At 47.3% G+C, this 17230-nt stretch overlaps 1 protein-coding gene across 1 annotated transcript; it reads right to left on the bottom strand.

Moving 5' to 3' along the window:
- Nucleotides 1-1808: 1808 nt before the first annotated feature.
- Nucleotides 1809-16369, bottom strand: STK32A (serine/threonine kinase 32A). The gene is made up of 12 exons (XM_065734934.1): nt 16317-16369; nt 14895-14950; nt 14604-14755; nt 14348-14521; nt 11009-11046; nt 7088-7177; nt 6407-6504; nt 5242-5358; nt 4553-4678; nt 3404-3532; nt 2352-2416; nt 1809-2075 (listed from the first exon to the last, which is right to left on the bottom strand). The coding sequence occupies exons 1-12, from the start codon at nt 16366-16368 to the stop codon at nt 1988-1990; spliced, it is 1185 nt and encodes a 394-aa protein (XP_065591006.1). The 5' UTR covers nt 16369; the 3' UTR covers nt 1809-1987.
- Nucleotides 16370-17230: the final 861 nt, after the last annotated feature.

Below are 17230 nucleotides of genomic sequence, written 5' to 3'. Positions count from 1 at the left end.
GTAATTAGAGATGGTTTGCTGCTGCCTGTTAGTGATTAGGCTGGGACTGCACTTCAGAGATTGTTGTAGAGATCTTTGGAGAATTTTTAAAGTGTTCTCAAATAACTTGTTCAGGGTTTTTTCAAGGTTAGCCAGTACAACAGCATTGATCTTTGCCCCAGCCAGGAGCAGGGCCAGTTCCCTTGTCTGGGTTTGTGGACCCTGAACCTCTCCTAGGTGGCTGTAGCCCATTGCTTTGTGGTTGACGGATATGGCTGTTGTCACAGCCTGGCTTTACCCAGCTCTCTCAGACCCAGTTTAGGACTGGGCAAAGAAACGATCTACTGCTAATTCTGCTGCAGCTTTGCAGCTCCCCAGGCAAAAGAATCATGCTTTCTGGTTGCTTGTTTTCATGCTAGAAGCATGCAGTAATGCCACTCCCGCCCAGCGTTGCATGCACCCTGTGCTTCAGCTGTGCTGAGAGCCTGACCCAGCAAAAAGAACAAGGCCATGGGCACAGCTGGGAGATGAAGGTGGTGGCACAGCAGTGCAGGTACCCACGGGATTCTGGCCAGCTCTGCAGAGGTAACTGGAGCATGCTGCACAGCAGTGCAGCCCTGACGTGACACATAGAGGGCTTGTAGTCTGGGCTGCATGGATGCATATGGCTGCTGCACGCTGGATGGGAACAGAGGAGCTCTTCTCCCAGCAGCCACCAGCATAGAGGCTTTTGTGCACGTGTATAAACCATACATTTCCCAAAGCTATCCCGCTCTGATCGATGGGAGATGGCTTATACACATCAGTCTACCCAAGGCAGCTGTGAAGACCACTGGGACATCCACTGCACATAATCTGATTCTTCTTCAGTGTCAGAATAGGACCAAATCCGCAGCTCCAGATGGGGTCTGAAAGTCTTCAGCCAGGACAAAAGCAGATTTAAACACCTATTCTGCCTTGCACTGCAAGCAACCTCAGAAGAAGCAGTGTCTTTTGATTGCCTGGGAAGGAGTCTTTCATTTGCTGTCTGTTTTATTTTGATTTTTTTTTTAAATTAATCAGATTTAGCCAGAGGGAGAAGACAGGAAGGACAGGGGATACAAGAACATCTCTGGGCAAATGGGAGGCAGACAGTTCATCACATGTTTATTATATTGTTGAGATTAGGAAAAATGTCAAATCAGGAGGTGAAAGGTCTGGTCTGCAAAAGTATTTAAATAATAGCGTAATTCCCAGCATTACCATTAAAATGATGCTTTGGTCAATCTCACCCTTGGCAAAGCCTGCACCAGGAACACAGCTGTTGCTGCTTAGATCAAATGCAAAAACAGCAGCAGAGAGATGAAAAGTACGCATTCAGATTTACCCCAATGTTGGAAGCCACGACCCTATCAGATTCAGAAATTTGCAGCAGTTTGTGATTGTGAATGGGTTTTTGGGATGGCCTGAAGAAACTCTGGGATACTGCGCATTCCCCATTACTCGGCTGTCATCGTGTCACCTCCCCCTCCATCTGTGTGTCTGCCTGACTCTGTGTCAGGCAGCTCTGGAAGCAGTGAGGAGAGGGGGCATGGGTGGGAACCTTTCTGCCACGGAAGAATTCTGCTGCCAGCTCCAGCCCTCCGGAGGATGGTTGCAGATCTCTGCAAGTCCAGGCCACCGCTGCATGCCAGTGAAGGTGTCACAGGTCGGAGCAGTTTCTTCCACCTGGAGAAATCAGCTCCATGTAGGGATGCACGCAGGAATCCTGGCCCAAAGAGCCCACAGCTGCAGCTCGCACCGTGGCAAGTGCTGGTGGTGGTGATGTGTTCCTGCAGGTGGGGGCCTGGCACACAGCCCTGAGGCTGTGATACCGACTGGCCAACCCCAACAGAAGAGTGCTGAGCAGCTCACCTTTCTCACACAGTCACATTCTTGCTGCCACAAAAGGCAAAGTCATGGGCTGATTCCAATGAATGGTGACAATGTAGGGCAGCCCCAGAGCCTCCTGCTGCCAGGGCTGTGGCTCTCAGAGGTTGTTCTGGCCATCCTTGTGCATGGCTCTGCACCTGGCCAGAGCTCCGTGCTGCTGGATCTCGTCGTGCTGGTGTATCACCCTATGGAAGAACAGGAGGCCGAGCTGCCAGTGGGCCTGGGGATGCCTGCAGGCTGCCCCTTCCCTGCTGCCTGCCCCAGCCCAGCTGCTCCATATGCAGCTCCTTGCTGCTGGGGAAGCTGTGCCCGGAGACCTGGCCACAGCAGGGTGATTATGGACCTGGCATCAGCCCAGCCCCAAACCCACAGGAGCAACGTTGCTGCCCATTCCTGTTCACTGTCCAAAAGCTTTTGCTCCGTGCCAGTGTCTGCTACGCTGCCTTTTTATCAGTACTTACTTTTCTCTGTTGAAAACAATGAAGTCCCTCTGGAGCATCTCGAGGTGCTTTTGAAGATGGCAGGCCTGTCACATTTGAATAGAAAAAGATGAGGGAAAGTTGAATAAATTCACAGTTGACACAAAAAGATTTTGCAAGGGCATTTTCAAGGAGATACAGTAGGTCCAGAGCAACACCAGCACTGCAGCTGGGAGAATGGCATTACAACTCTCCTCACATAGATCTCAGTAGGTATAAGAGCTTCAAATTATATGTTAGGTTTCCACAGGGATTTTTCTATTGCAGAAAAAGCTCGGACTGCAGAAGCATTGAACCACTCACACAGCAAAGCCTTCCAGGCCTCGGGTGTACCCCAAGAGCAGTGCAGGAGTGAGGCAACAGCTCAGGAGCCACACCATGCGATATATTGTGAAAGGCCCACGTGAAAGAAGCTATTCAGGCTCCTGTTGCTCATGTTAACTGCACAGAATTGTACTCCCAAACAGACGAATGGCTCTTGTCTCAACACTGCAATTTATGCCATCGGGATATAAAACAAGTGTACAGCTCCAGTGCCAATGGAGGAGGCCGTGGGCTGGGAGTGCATGAGAAAGCCAAACCCTACGCAGGGTCAAGCCCTGAGAGCCCAGTTCATCTTTAAGTATTGAAGATGTTCAAAATTGCACCTGACCTTCAAATAACTTTATTAAAGAAATGTTCAATAGTGAACAATTAATGGGGATGAAAAACAACAGAACTTTATTAAAGCCAAAGTGCTGCTCATGATCTACACAAGAAATTCTGGCCCTGTATTTCAGAGTAAATGAAATAGAAAGGTTTATGTTAATACAAAACAGAAACGGCCTAACTGGAGATTTAGAAAAGCAACACTGTGCCTTGGTTGATGCACTGTGAGGAGTGACCTGGGTAAGGGATGCAGGGGAAACAAAGCTGGCCAAAAGGAAGAAAGACCGTCTGTTTCAACAGGTTGCTGTGGTATTGCTAAATGACAGTTTGCTTTCATGCAGCGTGAAAGACTTCCTTCACCACATGCATGTTCCTGCCTGTCTTACCTGTGAGGAATTGCTTTGGGTGGTGTCTTTCTCCTTTTTAGCCAAGCGCTTCTTTTTCTTATGAAGAGGTTTGGACTCAAGGATCATCTCTTCAAGTTCAAAGGTTGGGTCGCAGTTCAGTCTTCCTTTCTGGAGGGAAGAGAAAGGTTGCCTTGAGTGAGCAGCTCCAGTCTTGGAGGGGCTGTCATAAACTGGATGGCAACTGGGAACTGAGCTTTGTCAAAAATGAAGTGATTAGAACTGTGCCTGTAGCCAGAATGCCTGCTGTACACAGGGTGGATTTTAGCAGTTCCCTCAGCTAGGGGAACACTGTCAAGGGGCATTTGCACCCTTTGAAAACATGCTTGCTTCCTTTATGCTTACTACTTACATTTAAGCCATTGGTTGCTTCAAAGTGACAGCCTCTGTTAGCAGAGCCCATACAGAATCTTGCAAAACAAGTTTTAAAGGAATACATGTACATCCACCACAGAGAAAACCATGGGTGGAGGGGAAATACCTGCAGTTAAATATTCGTAGTTAAGTTCACCCTTTGTTGCTGGAGCAGCACTGCACAGAACAAGCCCTGGATTATTTTCAAAGAGGGCTATGTTACCTCTGTGCTGCTTTAATTTGATTTAAAAAAATCAGAAACCTGAACCTACTGTATTTGTTCTTTTTCTATGAACAATTGTCGTTAGGGAGAGCCATTTTGGGAAGAAACAGTTTTATAATGGATGGTGATCTCCAGGCTGCTAATGAGCCCTCATCTGCTCACAGTTTTTTTTGCATTAGGAGAGCCAGTCCTGAACAGGCTGCTAAAGGGGTTCACTGCAGGATGGCTCAAAAGCAACAGCATCCTGTATTTCATCTTCCATGCCAACAATGCTCATGGGTGTGTAAGACCAAGTCTGTACCCAGAAATTTTGAGATTATTATAAACAGAGTGGATCACCTTTGGGGCACGTATTCTTTGCAGCCACCACCCATTAATCTTCATTACATTCACCAGAAAGTGAAAATTATGCTCTCGCCTGCCTTTTCCCTGTGCCTGAGGGCACCTGATGTTTCTGTGGAACGTGTGAGAGATTCCCACTCAGGTTTGGTGCAAGGCTGTGGGGCAGTGGGGTCTGGCACATGAAGAACCTTTCAAACTTAACACTGCTTTACCGTAGGAATGAATTCTGGCATTATCCTCTTGTGGAGAACAGCATTCCAGTTTACATCTGATAGGTACGGAAAGTCCTGGATATCTTTCAGCTGAGAAAAACGCTTATCAGGATTTGTCTCAAGCAACTGCAGAGTGAAATGAAAGAGGTTGTAATGAGACTGCTGCACCTGCTCAGACCCTCCTGCAGTCCTGCCCTCCCATCGTGAGCAAATGAAACTGCATGAACTTCATGGCATCAAAGGATTTCAATACTACGAGCGTTTTGGGCAAATATTATTATTGAAAAAAAAATCATAACTCAAAATATTTATGCAAGTTTTTAGTCAAATTTGTGGACATACGTATCAGTACTTCTAAATTACATCACTGCAGAGAGACAAAGTTAATAGGAGAAACCCTGGGAGTGAACACTGTGTCCTTAGGAGAGATCCATTAGCAGCAGCAGCTGCTGCCAACACGAACACCATCACCATTAGCCCAGGAAGCAGTACTGCTAGCTGATCATTACATTAAGGAGCTCTAACATTAAAAGCTGGATGTTTGTCATACAGTACCATCTGAAGGTCACCAGCACTGAGTCTGGGTACAGTTTTCAATGAATCCCCACAGTTTCCTGCAAAGACCACGGGGTGCAGAGGAAGGCTCGGCCGGCTCCAGCTCCGTGTGCTGCTCCCACAGCAGCCCTCACCTTTTTGATCAGCATCACCATTTCCTTGGACCATGCAGCAGGGTACACGACTGCAGCTGTCTTAAATACATGAGCGATTTCATTTGTGGAAGTGTTGGAGCGAATATGATACGGCCTCTGTGAAAAGGGCAACAAGGAAAGCATTTTTTTTCAGCTCCTTCAGAAACCTTTTCAGGGTGAGGCAGCTCCAAACAGCATCTCTTTGCACATTCCCCATCCCTCCACTGAAATCTCTGCCTGTTGAGTCTCGACTTCAGCTGAAACAAACACGTTAACAATGCCAGCCAGGACAGCAATAACAGCGGGATGACAGACGGGAGCCGGCTGTCAGCATCCAGCTTTTGCTTCCTCAGCTTTGCCAGTGTTCCCAACGTTCCCCTAAGATATCTGTTTTCAATTCTTTGCTCCTGTTGGATAAGACAGAAAGGAAAAGGAGCAGTGTCCCAGGAAAGGTGGGGCAGCGTGCTGGGGTCCCCTTAATGTGTGCTGTCTTGGTCGCTCACACTGTTCTTCACGTTTTTGTCAAAAATACTTCTAGGCTTTCTGCAGAGATCGATCGTAGAGTTTCTCTAAGGGTGTTTTGTGTGCCTTTACCAAGCGGAGCCTTTCAGCCTCTCAAGGTTTTCAATCACCTTTACCTTACAGCAATATAATTTAAAAAATGGTATCCAACTTTTTACACAGTGCTTCCAAAACAGTGCTGTGATCCACTGCCCACAAAGCCCCGACCTCACCGAGTCAGCAGCAGAACTCTGACAGGACAGGCACGACTTTTGTTTCAGTGCTAACTGACACTGAGGCTTGCTTTTGCTCAGACCTCTCAGCCTCATAGCAGAGGTAACAAGTCACGTTACAGCCCAACCTTAGGGATTTCCGTCTCGTTCCTCAGATGAATTCCCCGTTCTTTGCATAGCCTGCACCAGCTGAGGAGCCCTTGCACACTAAGGAGCTGCCACAGTGTGTTTTTCTGAATGGCGATGGTTTCTCACAGCTCAGAGCTGTGACCACAAAAGCTGATGAAGATTTGGTTTCTGCTGCCTGCTGTGATAAATCTTAGGGCTTTAAATATGTCTCAGAACTTTCTTCCCCATTATAAGGCACCAGCCCTTCCAACAGCATGCTTAAGGAAAGAGGGACAGAGGCATCAGCACTGTGTGCTCCATACCCGGGCTCTGAGCAGCTCGTAGGCAGTGATTCCCAGTGACCACCAGTCCACAGCAAAGGAATAGCCGATGGGTTTTGTGGAGTTAAACATCTCAGGTGCTGTGAAACACAGAAAAGAGATCATTTGCCTTGTTGCAATCTTGGGTGGAAATCAACAGCACAGAATGCTTGACCCAGTGACCCAGAAAGTGTCCCAGGATACAGATAAAGTGCTGATTCATGGGCTGAAGCAGTGATGGAGCACCTGGTGGGAAGGCAGGGCCAGCCCAGGGAGCTCAGCTGCATGTGATGTACCTGAGTGATGGAAGGGCTGGAGCCAGGACCACCCCTTCCCAGCCCTCATTTAAGGGTTGGCAGTGGAGGCACAGGATGGTGCTGCAGTTCTCTGTATACCTGAGGGGTTCTAAAGGTAAGCAGGTTGTTTTTTTTTCCCTTTGTTTCTCATGTCTATGGCTGCTGCATTTGGTCTTATTCTCACTTGCTGCAGCCTGGGGTTTTGACACCCTGCTCTCATTGCTGTACTTTCCGTCTCCTTATAGTGCCACATGCCCATTTCTCTTTTTCCTTCAGGACAGCACTATGTGGTGGTCTGTTGGCCCCTTACCAAGGGGCGTAGGGACCTACACAAATTGGCACAGGCTTCCTTGCAGGGGTGAAGCACGCAGTGGTCGCTGGTCCTTACCCATGTACGGCTTTGTGCCGGCGATTGTGGTGACCTGCGCTTCTTCAGTCAGCACTGTGGCGATGTTGAAGTCAGTGATGTGCACGTGTCCTGGAAGGCAGAGATGGAAGTGTGAACAGTTTTGCTTTAACTTCACACAAGATAGAGCCTTCCATCAGAAACTCAAAAGTACTCTTCTTAAAATTTCTTGTGCCTGAACTGACGGAAAGCACATAGCTTATAGGCTGCCTATGGCTGTACCTCAGAAGAAGACATAACTTATCTTCTGAGGAACAAAAGCACTGGAGTTCTCAGAGTAGTCAGTGTGTGTTGCTTTGTCTTTATGACTGTGGCTTGTGATGTGTGTGAGCTCAATTCAGTGGTGTTTGCTTTTAGTTAGTATTTCCTGGTGTTTTTAAGCATGGTTTCTGCTGTCACCGCTGCAATATGTGCAACTGCTGCCTGTGAACTGAAAAGGAAATGTAAAGGTGAATGTGATTAGCAGGGATGAGAATGGAAATACCTCCACTTGACTGTGGCTTGTCAGTTACATTCTTTCTTTTTTTTGGCAAGCACTTAATTTATTCCTCCTTATTCACTGACCTCCTATCACCGCTATCACCGAGCAGAGCCTGGAGTATAGCAGTGCAGGTGATCAATAAAGGGCTGCCTTCCCTGAAGCAAATCTCTTTGAACATTAGGGGTTATCCTGACCAAATGCTTCTGATGGAATGCTGGCTCCTTCCTGGCCTCGTGTGTTTTCTCTTAAGGCAATGAACTTGTTCATCTCTGTCAGGGCTGGGCTCGTTATCAAAACCATGGAATGTTATGCTGTTTTGCAGTCTCACCACCCTCCCATAATAATAGGGGTGGCTGAACTGCTGCTGTTTCCTCTGACCACAGAGATCAAATTGAAGTGGCTCCTACTGATGGCGGTGCTGGGACAATATTCACTCAGATGTGAAATTCAGCAGCTGGAAGTTCACTGCTGCTTTATTTTGTGAGTTAAGTAGAATATGACAGCCCTTATGGCTAAAAGTTGGTGCTTTGGCAGTGAATGTATGCGATGCCATAAAATATTTAAGCCAATCCTTACATTTGCACATAAACATCTGTTATGTGAGAGCAGTGACCAAGTTTGCCTGCTGCAATTATATGATCTAGCTGGAAAAAATGAGGAAACAGCAGTACAGTTTGTGATTCCAGCTAAGAAGTCCTGCATCACATCTGTGTTCTTGCATGCAGCTTTCCAACAACAGGCACACAGTGTATAAAGTGCAGGAGCTGTCTCTCCCCACCCTGAATTAGCCGTGGTCAGAGCACAGAATGGATGTGTGCAGGGCAGATGTGCAACCCATGATACCATTGGGTCTGCAATCATTCCTCAGCCACTGAACTTCCAACCCCATATCAGCATCTGGCAAAGGTGAGCACATCCTTTGGCCCCTGGCCATGAATTGTTGTCCAGTGTTTCAGCAACTTCATATTCCATCAGATCCAGCAACAGGCATGTGCTGCTCACAGGACAGCCCTTCTGCCAGTGGCCCTGTTACTTGGGTCAGACCCTTCTTCACTGCGTACTCTGTGTGCTGTTAGTTCCACTGAGACACAAACAGCTCCTTAACAGAGCCATGGTGCTTCCAGGCTCCATTCTGAAGGAAGAAATTCAGAGGTCCTTCTGTGGTCTGTGTGAACTGCTGTTAGGCCACGGGTGAAATGGCAGAGCTCACCCCTTGCATGCTGCAAGATTGGAGCACGTCATTCCTTGTTGCTGTCAGTGCTGTACAACATCAGCCAGGTCCTTGATTCTTCCCTTCCCGCAAAAGAGCTGTGATCAGACCGCTGGGGAGTGCTTGAAAGGAAAGGATGATATAGGATTTTCTTGTCTTGAGATGTCCTGTATGTCCTTGGAGTCCTTTTTTCTCTTGTCTCTCACTGTACTTTGTGGGGAGCTGTTTTGATAAATGTGAATCAGGGACTTATTAAGAATTTGATATTCCAAGCATAAACGTGCCCTTCTCTGAGTGCATCCTCTCAGTGATTCACTTCAAACAAATCACAGGTTTTTAAATGAGCCCACCTGGGGATGTATCAGACAATGGCATGGACAGCAGGAGGAGACTTTGCACATGGGGACATGGCAGAATGTTGCATTGTTGAACTGCAGCTTTACAGGGCAGAGTGCACAGGCTCAGCAGATGCAGCTGCTGGTGGACAGGAGGAGAGCACTGTGTGCTGCTGTGGAACTTTCAGGTTGAACTCCAAGGCCTGTGTTCTCCTCATTGCTCAGCTTCTCCAGTTGCAGCTGGTTTCTGAGCAGCACAGCCAGAGCTGCACTTCGAGCACACACCCTTCCCCAGATCTCCTCATCTGATGGGAAGTGGCACTTCCAAATCACATCTTGGGTTCTGAGAGTGCAGCTCTCCCCTGTGAGTACTGAGCAGAGGACTTCGTGCTCTGCATTAGGCAAAGAATTTTGCTATTAAATCCAGCACTTATTTTACTATGAAATCCCTCTACCTTTCTAGAGTACCTCTGGGCAGGTGACAGAAAAAGGTTCCCCCATACAGCACTCTATATGCACAAGAGGCTGCACCTTTGGATGGAGATGTGGGAGGAAAGCAAACAGAAGTCACAGTCATAAGGACAGTGAAGGCCAGGGCACATTGACAGGGAATAACTCTGAAACCTCTGCAGCATATGCTTATTAAAATACCACAGTGGTTGAGAACAGGCTCAAAAATCATCCCAAATTGCAGTCATGATGGAGGTCTGCAGGTGACCTGAAATAGAAGTCTGTAGGTGACATGCTGTGGAGCAGATGCAGCTGTGGAATTGCACAGTGGCTTCCTCCCTTGCCTTCCTGCTCTGGCAGGATGCTGACCTACATTCCTGTGGTGCCACAGTCACTGCAGTGCTCAGAGTGGCCCTGGGCATCTGGCCCTGCGCGGGCAGTGCTGGGCTGGGCAGTGCTGGGCTGGGCAGTGCCCGCCCGGTGCTTGCTGTGCTGCAGCTCCTCCATAAGCGACAAGCTGGTGCTTTGGAAGCAGAGGTCGTGGGCAAGCTGGGAGCCTGGGCTTGGATGCAGGAAGCCTGGCTATGCCTGAGAACCATGGTGATTCTTCAGGAGTGTCAGTGTTAAAACCTCTGCGATGATTATGCACTTGGATATGCCTCACTCCTTTGCTGGCACTTTCTCTTCAGATGACTTTGTTGGATCTGCTAATGATTGTTTCTCACAACAAGACAGCTATATGGATTGTCAGAAAATATTTAAATACTATTTCTTTTAATGACTTGAGCTAATCAATATCAGAACAGCTCTTTGTTAGGGCAACTCTGCCAGGACAAAAATAAATGTATTTATTGATAGAACAAGACTATAGTTAGGAAAATGTATAGTAATACAGATATAATACATCTAGGCCCAAATCTTCTTCAGAGCTTCCTCACAAAGATAAATGCTCAAGGAAAGCACCTGGAAGATGTTCTGTGCAACTGTAACAAGATCTGTCTATGGGCGTCAGTTACACACAACTGCAACTGTGCTTACATCTGTGTTCAGGTTATTACATCTTGAGTATTTTGTAGTTAACTGCGGAGGCCTTAAAATGGAAACGGAGTCCAAGCAGCACAGAATACATCAGACTGCCAGTACCACCAAATCATTCTGAGGAGCTGACTAAACATCAGTATACCCTCTAGAAAACACCCTGCAGTGTGGGATGCACGGTGCCCTGGGTATATGCAATGCTGCTGCCCTAAAAGCAAAAGCCATCATCCCAAGCGTGGACAGGCAATCCTGCTCCAGATTGCTTGTGGGGTGAAAAAGAAAGCAATGTGAAGTGAGAGAAGCTGTGAGCCCCTAAACCTCAGCTCAGATTTACTATTTCTGTCACTGCTTTTGTACCTATGCATGAACACAGGGTATGTGGCACTTACCGTGCTCATCCAGCAAGATGTTGTCAGGCTTGATGTCCCTAAGAAAAAAGAAACAGCCATTAAGCTGTGGAAGTGGCATGGAACAAGGCTGCAGGAGCTTTCTGAGTACCCAGGCTGTAGTCTGTAGAGGGAATTATGCCTTAGAAAGATCCTTTGCTGGAGTTCTTAGCTCTGATGTTTCTACAGTGTTTGATTTCAGCATAGGAGAACAACTTGTCAAGCAGCAAAAGCAGAAATGGAGGTAGAGAAGTGGCTGCCAGGGCCAGCAGCACCTGCCTACTCCAGCCACATAGTCAAAGCTTCTTTTTACCTTCATCCTCTGTCTCAGTATATTACTCTACTAAAAGCTGCTCCCCTTTTACCCAGTAAAAATCAAATGCTAGACTGAAGTGAACTCGGGGCATCAACTGTTGCTCTCATCTTTACGGTGTCACTGGAGCCATTCAGCTGCAGGTGGAACCACAGAGCAGCGCAGCAAGGAAAGTGTCCTGTGCCTGAATGGGGATGGTTCTGCAGTGAGGGGTGAAAGCTGCAGTTTCAAAAGGTGCAAATTCAGGAAGGCTCTCAAAAAAGGTGTGCTCTGCATTACAGGGATAAAAATTAAAAAATCAGAATGGCGCTCATTTAAAGGCTTGTCAAATTTCTACCTTCAGCTTTTCATATGTAGACCCTACAGAAAGTAGAACAGTTGTTCTGATGCTTTGTTTGGGATTTTATTTATTAATGCTTTCATTTTCTTCAGAAGGATAGAGGTCATTCATGCTGTTCCTTCTCTGCTTTTTTCCTCCAGGCTAGTGAGAAATTAACACAGCAGGGAAATTCATCAGCACTCTGCATCTGATGTATATCAGTTACCAATTGTGGGTACACTAACAAATATCTCACTCTTGTGGTAACAGCGTAAAACACGAGGGGCATCAAAGGTTGGAAAAGAAAAGGAGATGAACAAAATACCCTTCGTACTCTGCAGCACAAGGTGAGAACAAATGTGACATTAAATTATGGAAACGGCCCCATCCAGGAAGGGAGCAATGGAAGAAATAAACTCAACAAAAATCCATTCACCTGCAGAGGTGTTGCGGAGAACCCTGCTTCCAGTCAGTGAAAATATGGCCTGGTTTCTCTGCCTGTTGCTAAGAGGTACGGACTGAGCATGAGTAAATGTCATTTACTTTGATCAGAGGGAACTGCAGGTGCCTGGCTGAGCTCATCCTTCCCAGAGCACTTTAGCGTCTGTGTTCTAGAAACAAACTGGTTCCTGCAGGCTTTGTTCCTGAGCAAAACAACAACAAACCCCTATAGCAGTGCTGTAACAAAATGCCTTCTATTGAAGGGAGGTGTACACCTGATACACCTCTTGAATGCACCTGAATGGCTTTACAAGATATTACCTGCTTTTAATGACCTAATTACACCAGTGCCCATCACCTGCACTCATACTGAGCCGGCAGAGTGTGGAGTGGGGACAGCACAACGATGCCCTTGATGTCCTGGTGCTCCCCAGGCCCAGGGGCACAGTGAGGGGGGAGCAGCTTTGACTTTACAACTGCAAAAGGTAAAGTTTGACTTCACCTGACCATCTGCAATCCAGAGAAGACAGTATATCTAATTACCATGTAGCAGCTTTCTGTCCCCTTTGAACTGCTTCTGCTGGGCTGTAACCACAGAACTACTCTTTCCTAGCCTGAAAAGGTTAACAACCATTTCCCACCTATGTTTGGGGGGAAATAAGCTATTGCTCTGCTGTTTCCACACAAAGTGGTTTGCATCTCTCTGTCTCACTGAGGTACAGTGTTAATTAAACCACTTGTAAGTTTTGCAGCTCATTATACATTTTGTGGAATACTGTGTGTACTGCCAACACACAGTGCTGCTTCAAGTGTGCCTTGCAGATCAGACTCAGCATTTGGTTGCTGTTGCCCAAGGACAGGTCCCCATGTGTGTGCACTCCATACCTTCTCTTGAGCCCGGATGCAACACCAGGGTGCCTGCTCAGCAGTTTCTGGCACCAGCATGCCATTCCCCTATGCCTGCAATGGCTCTGAGCTCTTGCCTCAGCCTGGGAGCGAGACAGCTTCAGCATTCCCCCGCAATCCCATCTGTATTTGCAAAGAACCCTTTGTGAAATCCCAGCAGTTTTGCCCCCAGGCTCCTTCCTGTGTATCTGCAGCTGGAGTGGGCATGGGGCACTGTGTGGCTATGCTGACATCTCCATGCCCAGAATGGGGACCTTCACTTCCCAGTTACCTCTCACCGTTACGAGGTGCAATTTGTTTCCTATACAGACTTTTCCTTAGATCACAAATTGTGCAGCTCTTCCTGCCCACAAGTCATGGAAACGCCACTGATTGCAACGCATTTCTGGTAGAGGAGATTTCCTCCTGGTGCTTCTCTTATACCTGAGTCAGGCTCCATTTGTTTAGACCGAGCCTGCAGCACTAAGATTTGCTCCTGGCTGCCCAGGACAAAGGCGGCTCAGTGTGCACTTCACAATGTTTTATTCATGCTCATCCATTATTAGGTGACTCAGGCAGGTGTGGGGTGGAGCACAGCTCTGTGCCCGCTGTCTCCCCTCCGCATGTGGTGCCCACGGCTGAAGCAGAGCAGGGCACAGGCTGCTTGCCAAGGCCAGGCTATCGTGGGGCAGAAATCTATGCAGGTATTCATACAAACAAAGAAGAACTCATACAAACAATCCAAGAGGGATGAAAAATAAGACTCTGAGAAATTGGCAGCTATAAGGAAGTCTGACTCACACCAAAAGAAGAGCAAAACCTTTTTGGTCCGCTGGGGTTTTCTGCAACTGATGGGGGCCCATGGGAGCGTGGAAGCAACATTTCTGCTTTCACATATCAGGAGTGGCAGGTGCATGTTCTCGTCAGAAGCAAGTGTTCATCAGCCTTGAATAGTGCATTCCTTCTCTTGCTAACCACCAGGATCATGTCAATCCTAAATTCGTGCCACATTTTATTTTTACATCTCACAAGTATGCTCTTTCTGGGATTATAAATGTGATAATTTTCTGCCCTTGTCCTCTTTTACAACCCTTGTGACTCCATCCCTGCTGACACCCCAGTTAGCCAATGCTATGTCAGAAGTCTTGGACCTCTGAGGTCTGTGTCACTTAATACATCAGGAATAGGAAACGAATATATCTGCCATGCAAGGGTACCTGAAATGGTTTTCTCTGAAAGACCTAGTGTGTTACACAAAGGCAAATGTATGTGGGGGATTCTTCTTAGCTCTTAAGGTTCTGCTTGTCCTGTCATATCATGGAGGAAAAAGTTAGTCCCTTTTGCAGCCCATGAACTTCCGCCCACCTATGGGGTCCCAGCTGACCTGTGGATGATGTGTCTGCTTTGGAGGTAGTCGAGGGCCAGCACCAGCTCACAGATGAACAGTTTCACAGTGCCCTCCTGGAATCGCACGTTTTGTTGGAGGTGGTAACGCAGGTCTCCTCCAAGCAGCAAGTCTACAACCATGAACATATCTTCTTCATCTTGGAATGAGTACCTAACATGGCATAAACACAGTCTCAGAGGTTTCTCTAGCTAACAACAAAGACTTAGCAGTGAGGAAAGGAGGAATGCCTTACCAGAGATTAACCAGGAAGGGGTGTTCCAGCCCCTGCATGATCTGCAGCTCCTTAAAGACATTTCTCACTTCATTACGCTCCACACACTTCTGCTTATTCATGTATTTCATGGCGTACATTTTCTTGGTATCATTCTTTTGTACCACACAGACCTAAGTGAGTAAATCAAGTGATCATTTGTCAGTGAGTCGTGTTTTTTTTTCTCTTTGCTCTCATTAAAGTCTCTCTAATTTTCCCCTTTCTCCGTTGTTTCCAGCTACCCCAGTGCTGATGAGCTCACACACTACTTACTTTTCCAAAGCTGCCCTTCCCAATCGCTCTCAGTATCTCAAAGTGGTCGAAGGTGACTGCAAGAAAGAGCAAGCATTCAGATGCAAAGTGGCTGAGCAGCAGTTTGATGAAGTTATGGTATTTTACTTCTCCAGAAGAGAAGGGCTGAAAAAACCTGAGGAGTACTCCAGCATCTTTCCGTTGTTTTGGGAGACACGGGGACTGTTTAAAACTTGGTGTTTACCAGATTTTTCTTTCCAGCCCATCTGCAAAGGCACATTTGAAGGACAGTACCCTGCACGGGGCTCTGTATTGCTCTGGGGCGCGTTTATTTCTCAGCCATAGGAGCTGATATGGCATGAAGCACGTTGAACCCAGACAGGGCTCAGCAGAGGGAGCAGACAGTGGAAATCCAATTTGTTTCAGTCTCACAGCCAGAACACATCACCCCAAGGAAGGTGGTCAGGAAAGTGAGAAGTGTCAGGAATCCCAGTTAGCACAAGCAGCTATTTATGTAAGAAGACGCCAATATTTAATGTCAGATGCACCAGGAATAAGATCTCCAGGAAGGTCTCACACCACTAATTTTGTTTCTTCCTCACATCTCTATAAACTGTGACAGTAAACTCCAGCACAAAGGAGCCCCGATCAGATCTGCCCTGGCTGCCCTTCCCCAACATGTGCAGCACTCAGCATTTTGTTGGGCCTGATAAGCATCACACATTTTCCATGAAGCTCTGAAACAAACTGAGAATTTCACTCAGGAAGAATTTTAACTGTTAATTTTTAAGAATTTAATATAGTTTGATATTTGATTGGTATTCTTATCTGTGGAAGAATAATTTATGTCATCTAAGTTCCCTTCTGTTTGTATTTTATTTGTATTGTCTATGCACTTTATTACTGTACTCATGGGAAAGCCCACACGAAAGGAAATAAGCTCACTCACACAGCAGGAACTATATTTATGGAATGATCTTTTAATGCCATCTCCGCCATTTGGCAGCGCAGCATCACCTGCACGGCTGCTCTCAGAGTGCTCCTCCTGTCCCAGGTGGCCAGGCCAGCTCTGCATGTGGTTCTCCCACCAAGCCTAAAGCAAGGAAGCACATGCATCACCCGGGCTCTCCTGCCATTCCTCATCCTGCTCCTCGGGCTGTGTTCTCTGAACAGACCTTCCTTGCCTGCAGAACAGCAGCTTCTTCCCTGGCAGAGTCCCAGGGGCATCCTGAAAGCCCCCACCCTGAGCGCCATCGTCCTGCACCTGGCTCATGGACCGCTGACAGTCGACCCAAAGCTTTGGGGCTGCTGCACACCCTGACACTGCTGTGCTGAACTGAGGTGCCTGGCAGCTGGCAGTGACTCTTGGCCGTGCTGCCCCCAGGATATTCTACCCAAAGTGGAACTTCGCAGTTCCAGACGCCAGCGGTGCAGAGCTCTTACCTTCTTCGTTCTCATCGAAGGGCAGTGCCTTGCTGGAGGCGTTTGCTCCCATGCTGCCTCCTGCCCAGGCTCAGCTCTGCCGCTCCTCTCCGTGGTTACTCCTGAGCCCGGTGTGTGCGGGGCAGTGCCATCCCAGGGGTCACTGCCAGTGCGCCTGCAGCGCAGTGCTCTGCTGGAGCATCCTAGGGAAGACAGGAGGCAAAAAGCGTCACCGCTGAGCTTTGAGAATCACTTTGCAGCCCATACATTTCTTGCTCAACACTGAGACAAGAGTGAGTATCAGAAAAAAGGGGAACAGTGTAACTTTTCCACCTTGACCGGAGCAGCTGCCCTCTGAGTGAGGCGAAGTACAGAGGGACCAAGAACCTGAGGGCCTGATTATGTTTGCTGCATCATCTAACACACGGTGTTTTGCAGCCCCAGTGAAGTTATGAGCAATTTAGAGATTATAAAGCATGACTAATCCTAGTGAGGTCAGTATACAAAATAAATGGCTTGGCTACATGAAATTGGAAAGGCACTGTGGACCAAGAAGGCCACATGAAGCTTTAAGAACTATACAAGAAAGTGTTCATCTTTTCATTTGAACAGCACAGCTTTTAATTTCCCAGTTCTCTCCCAGACATCCATGTATACTGGAGCACATGGTTCTGTGTAGTTCAGTGACATTCAGGATTGCTTTTACAGTTTTATGTGGGCACAATAGCAGCTTTTGTTTACAAAGCATTTCCATGTGAGGGGTCCTCGTATGCTTGTTGTGTTACAGACATCCCTGTGAAGTACGCAGCATTTATTTCTTCTCGTAAGCACAAAGCCTGTAAAAAACTGAAACGAAGGAGCAGCAATGCAGCACAATCTGGACTTTGTCCAACCCGGAGTACTTTCCAGGACATTCACATTTTCATTAAACATAT

This window comes from Cyrtonyx montezumae, unplaced genomic scaffold (genome assembly GCF_038088225.1).
Source record: "Cyrtonyx montezumae isolate F1298 unplaced genomic scaffold, pur_monq_1.0 scaffold_18, whole genome shotgun sequence".
Taxonomy (NCBI): Eukaryota; Metazoa; Chordata; class Aves; order Galliformes; family Odontophoridae; genus Cyrtonyx; species Cyrtonyx montezumae.
This window is presented reverse-complemented; position numbering and strand designations above follow the sequence as displayed.

Bases quoted from the DNA above. Each gene is read 5' to 3' on its own strand.
- STK32A (XM_065734934.1), bottom strand. From the start codon at position 16,368: ATGGGAGCAAACGCCTCCAGCAAGGCACTGCCCTTCGATGAGAACGAA. The intron at 14,756-14,894 runs GTAAGTAGTGTG...TTACTCACTTAG, and splicing joins GGAAGGGCAGCTTTGGAAAA to GTCTGTGTGGTACAAAAGAA. The intron at 7,178-11,008 runs GTAAGTGCCACA...TCTGCCTTCCAG, and splicing joins CATCTTGCTGGATGAGCACG to GACACGTGCACATCACTGAC.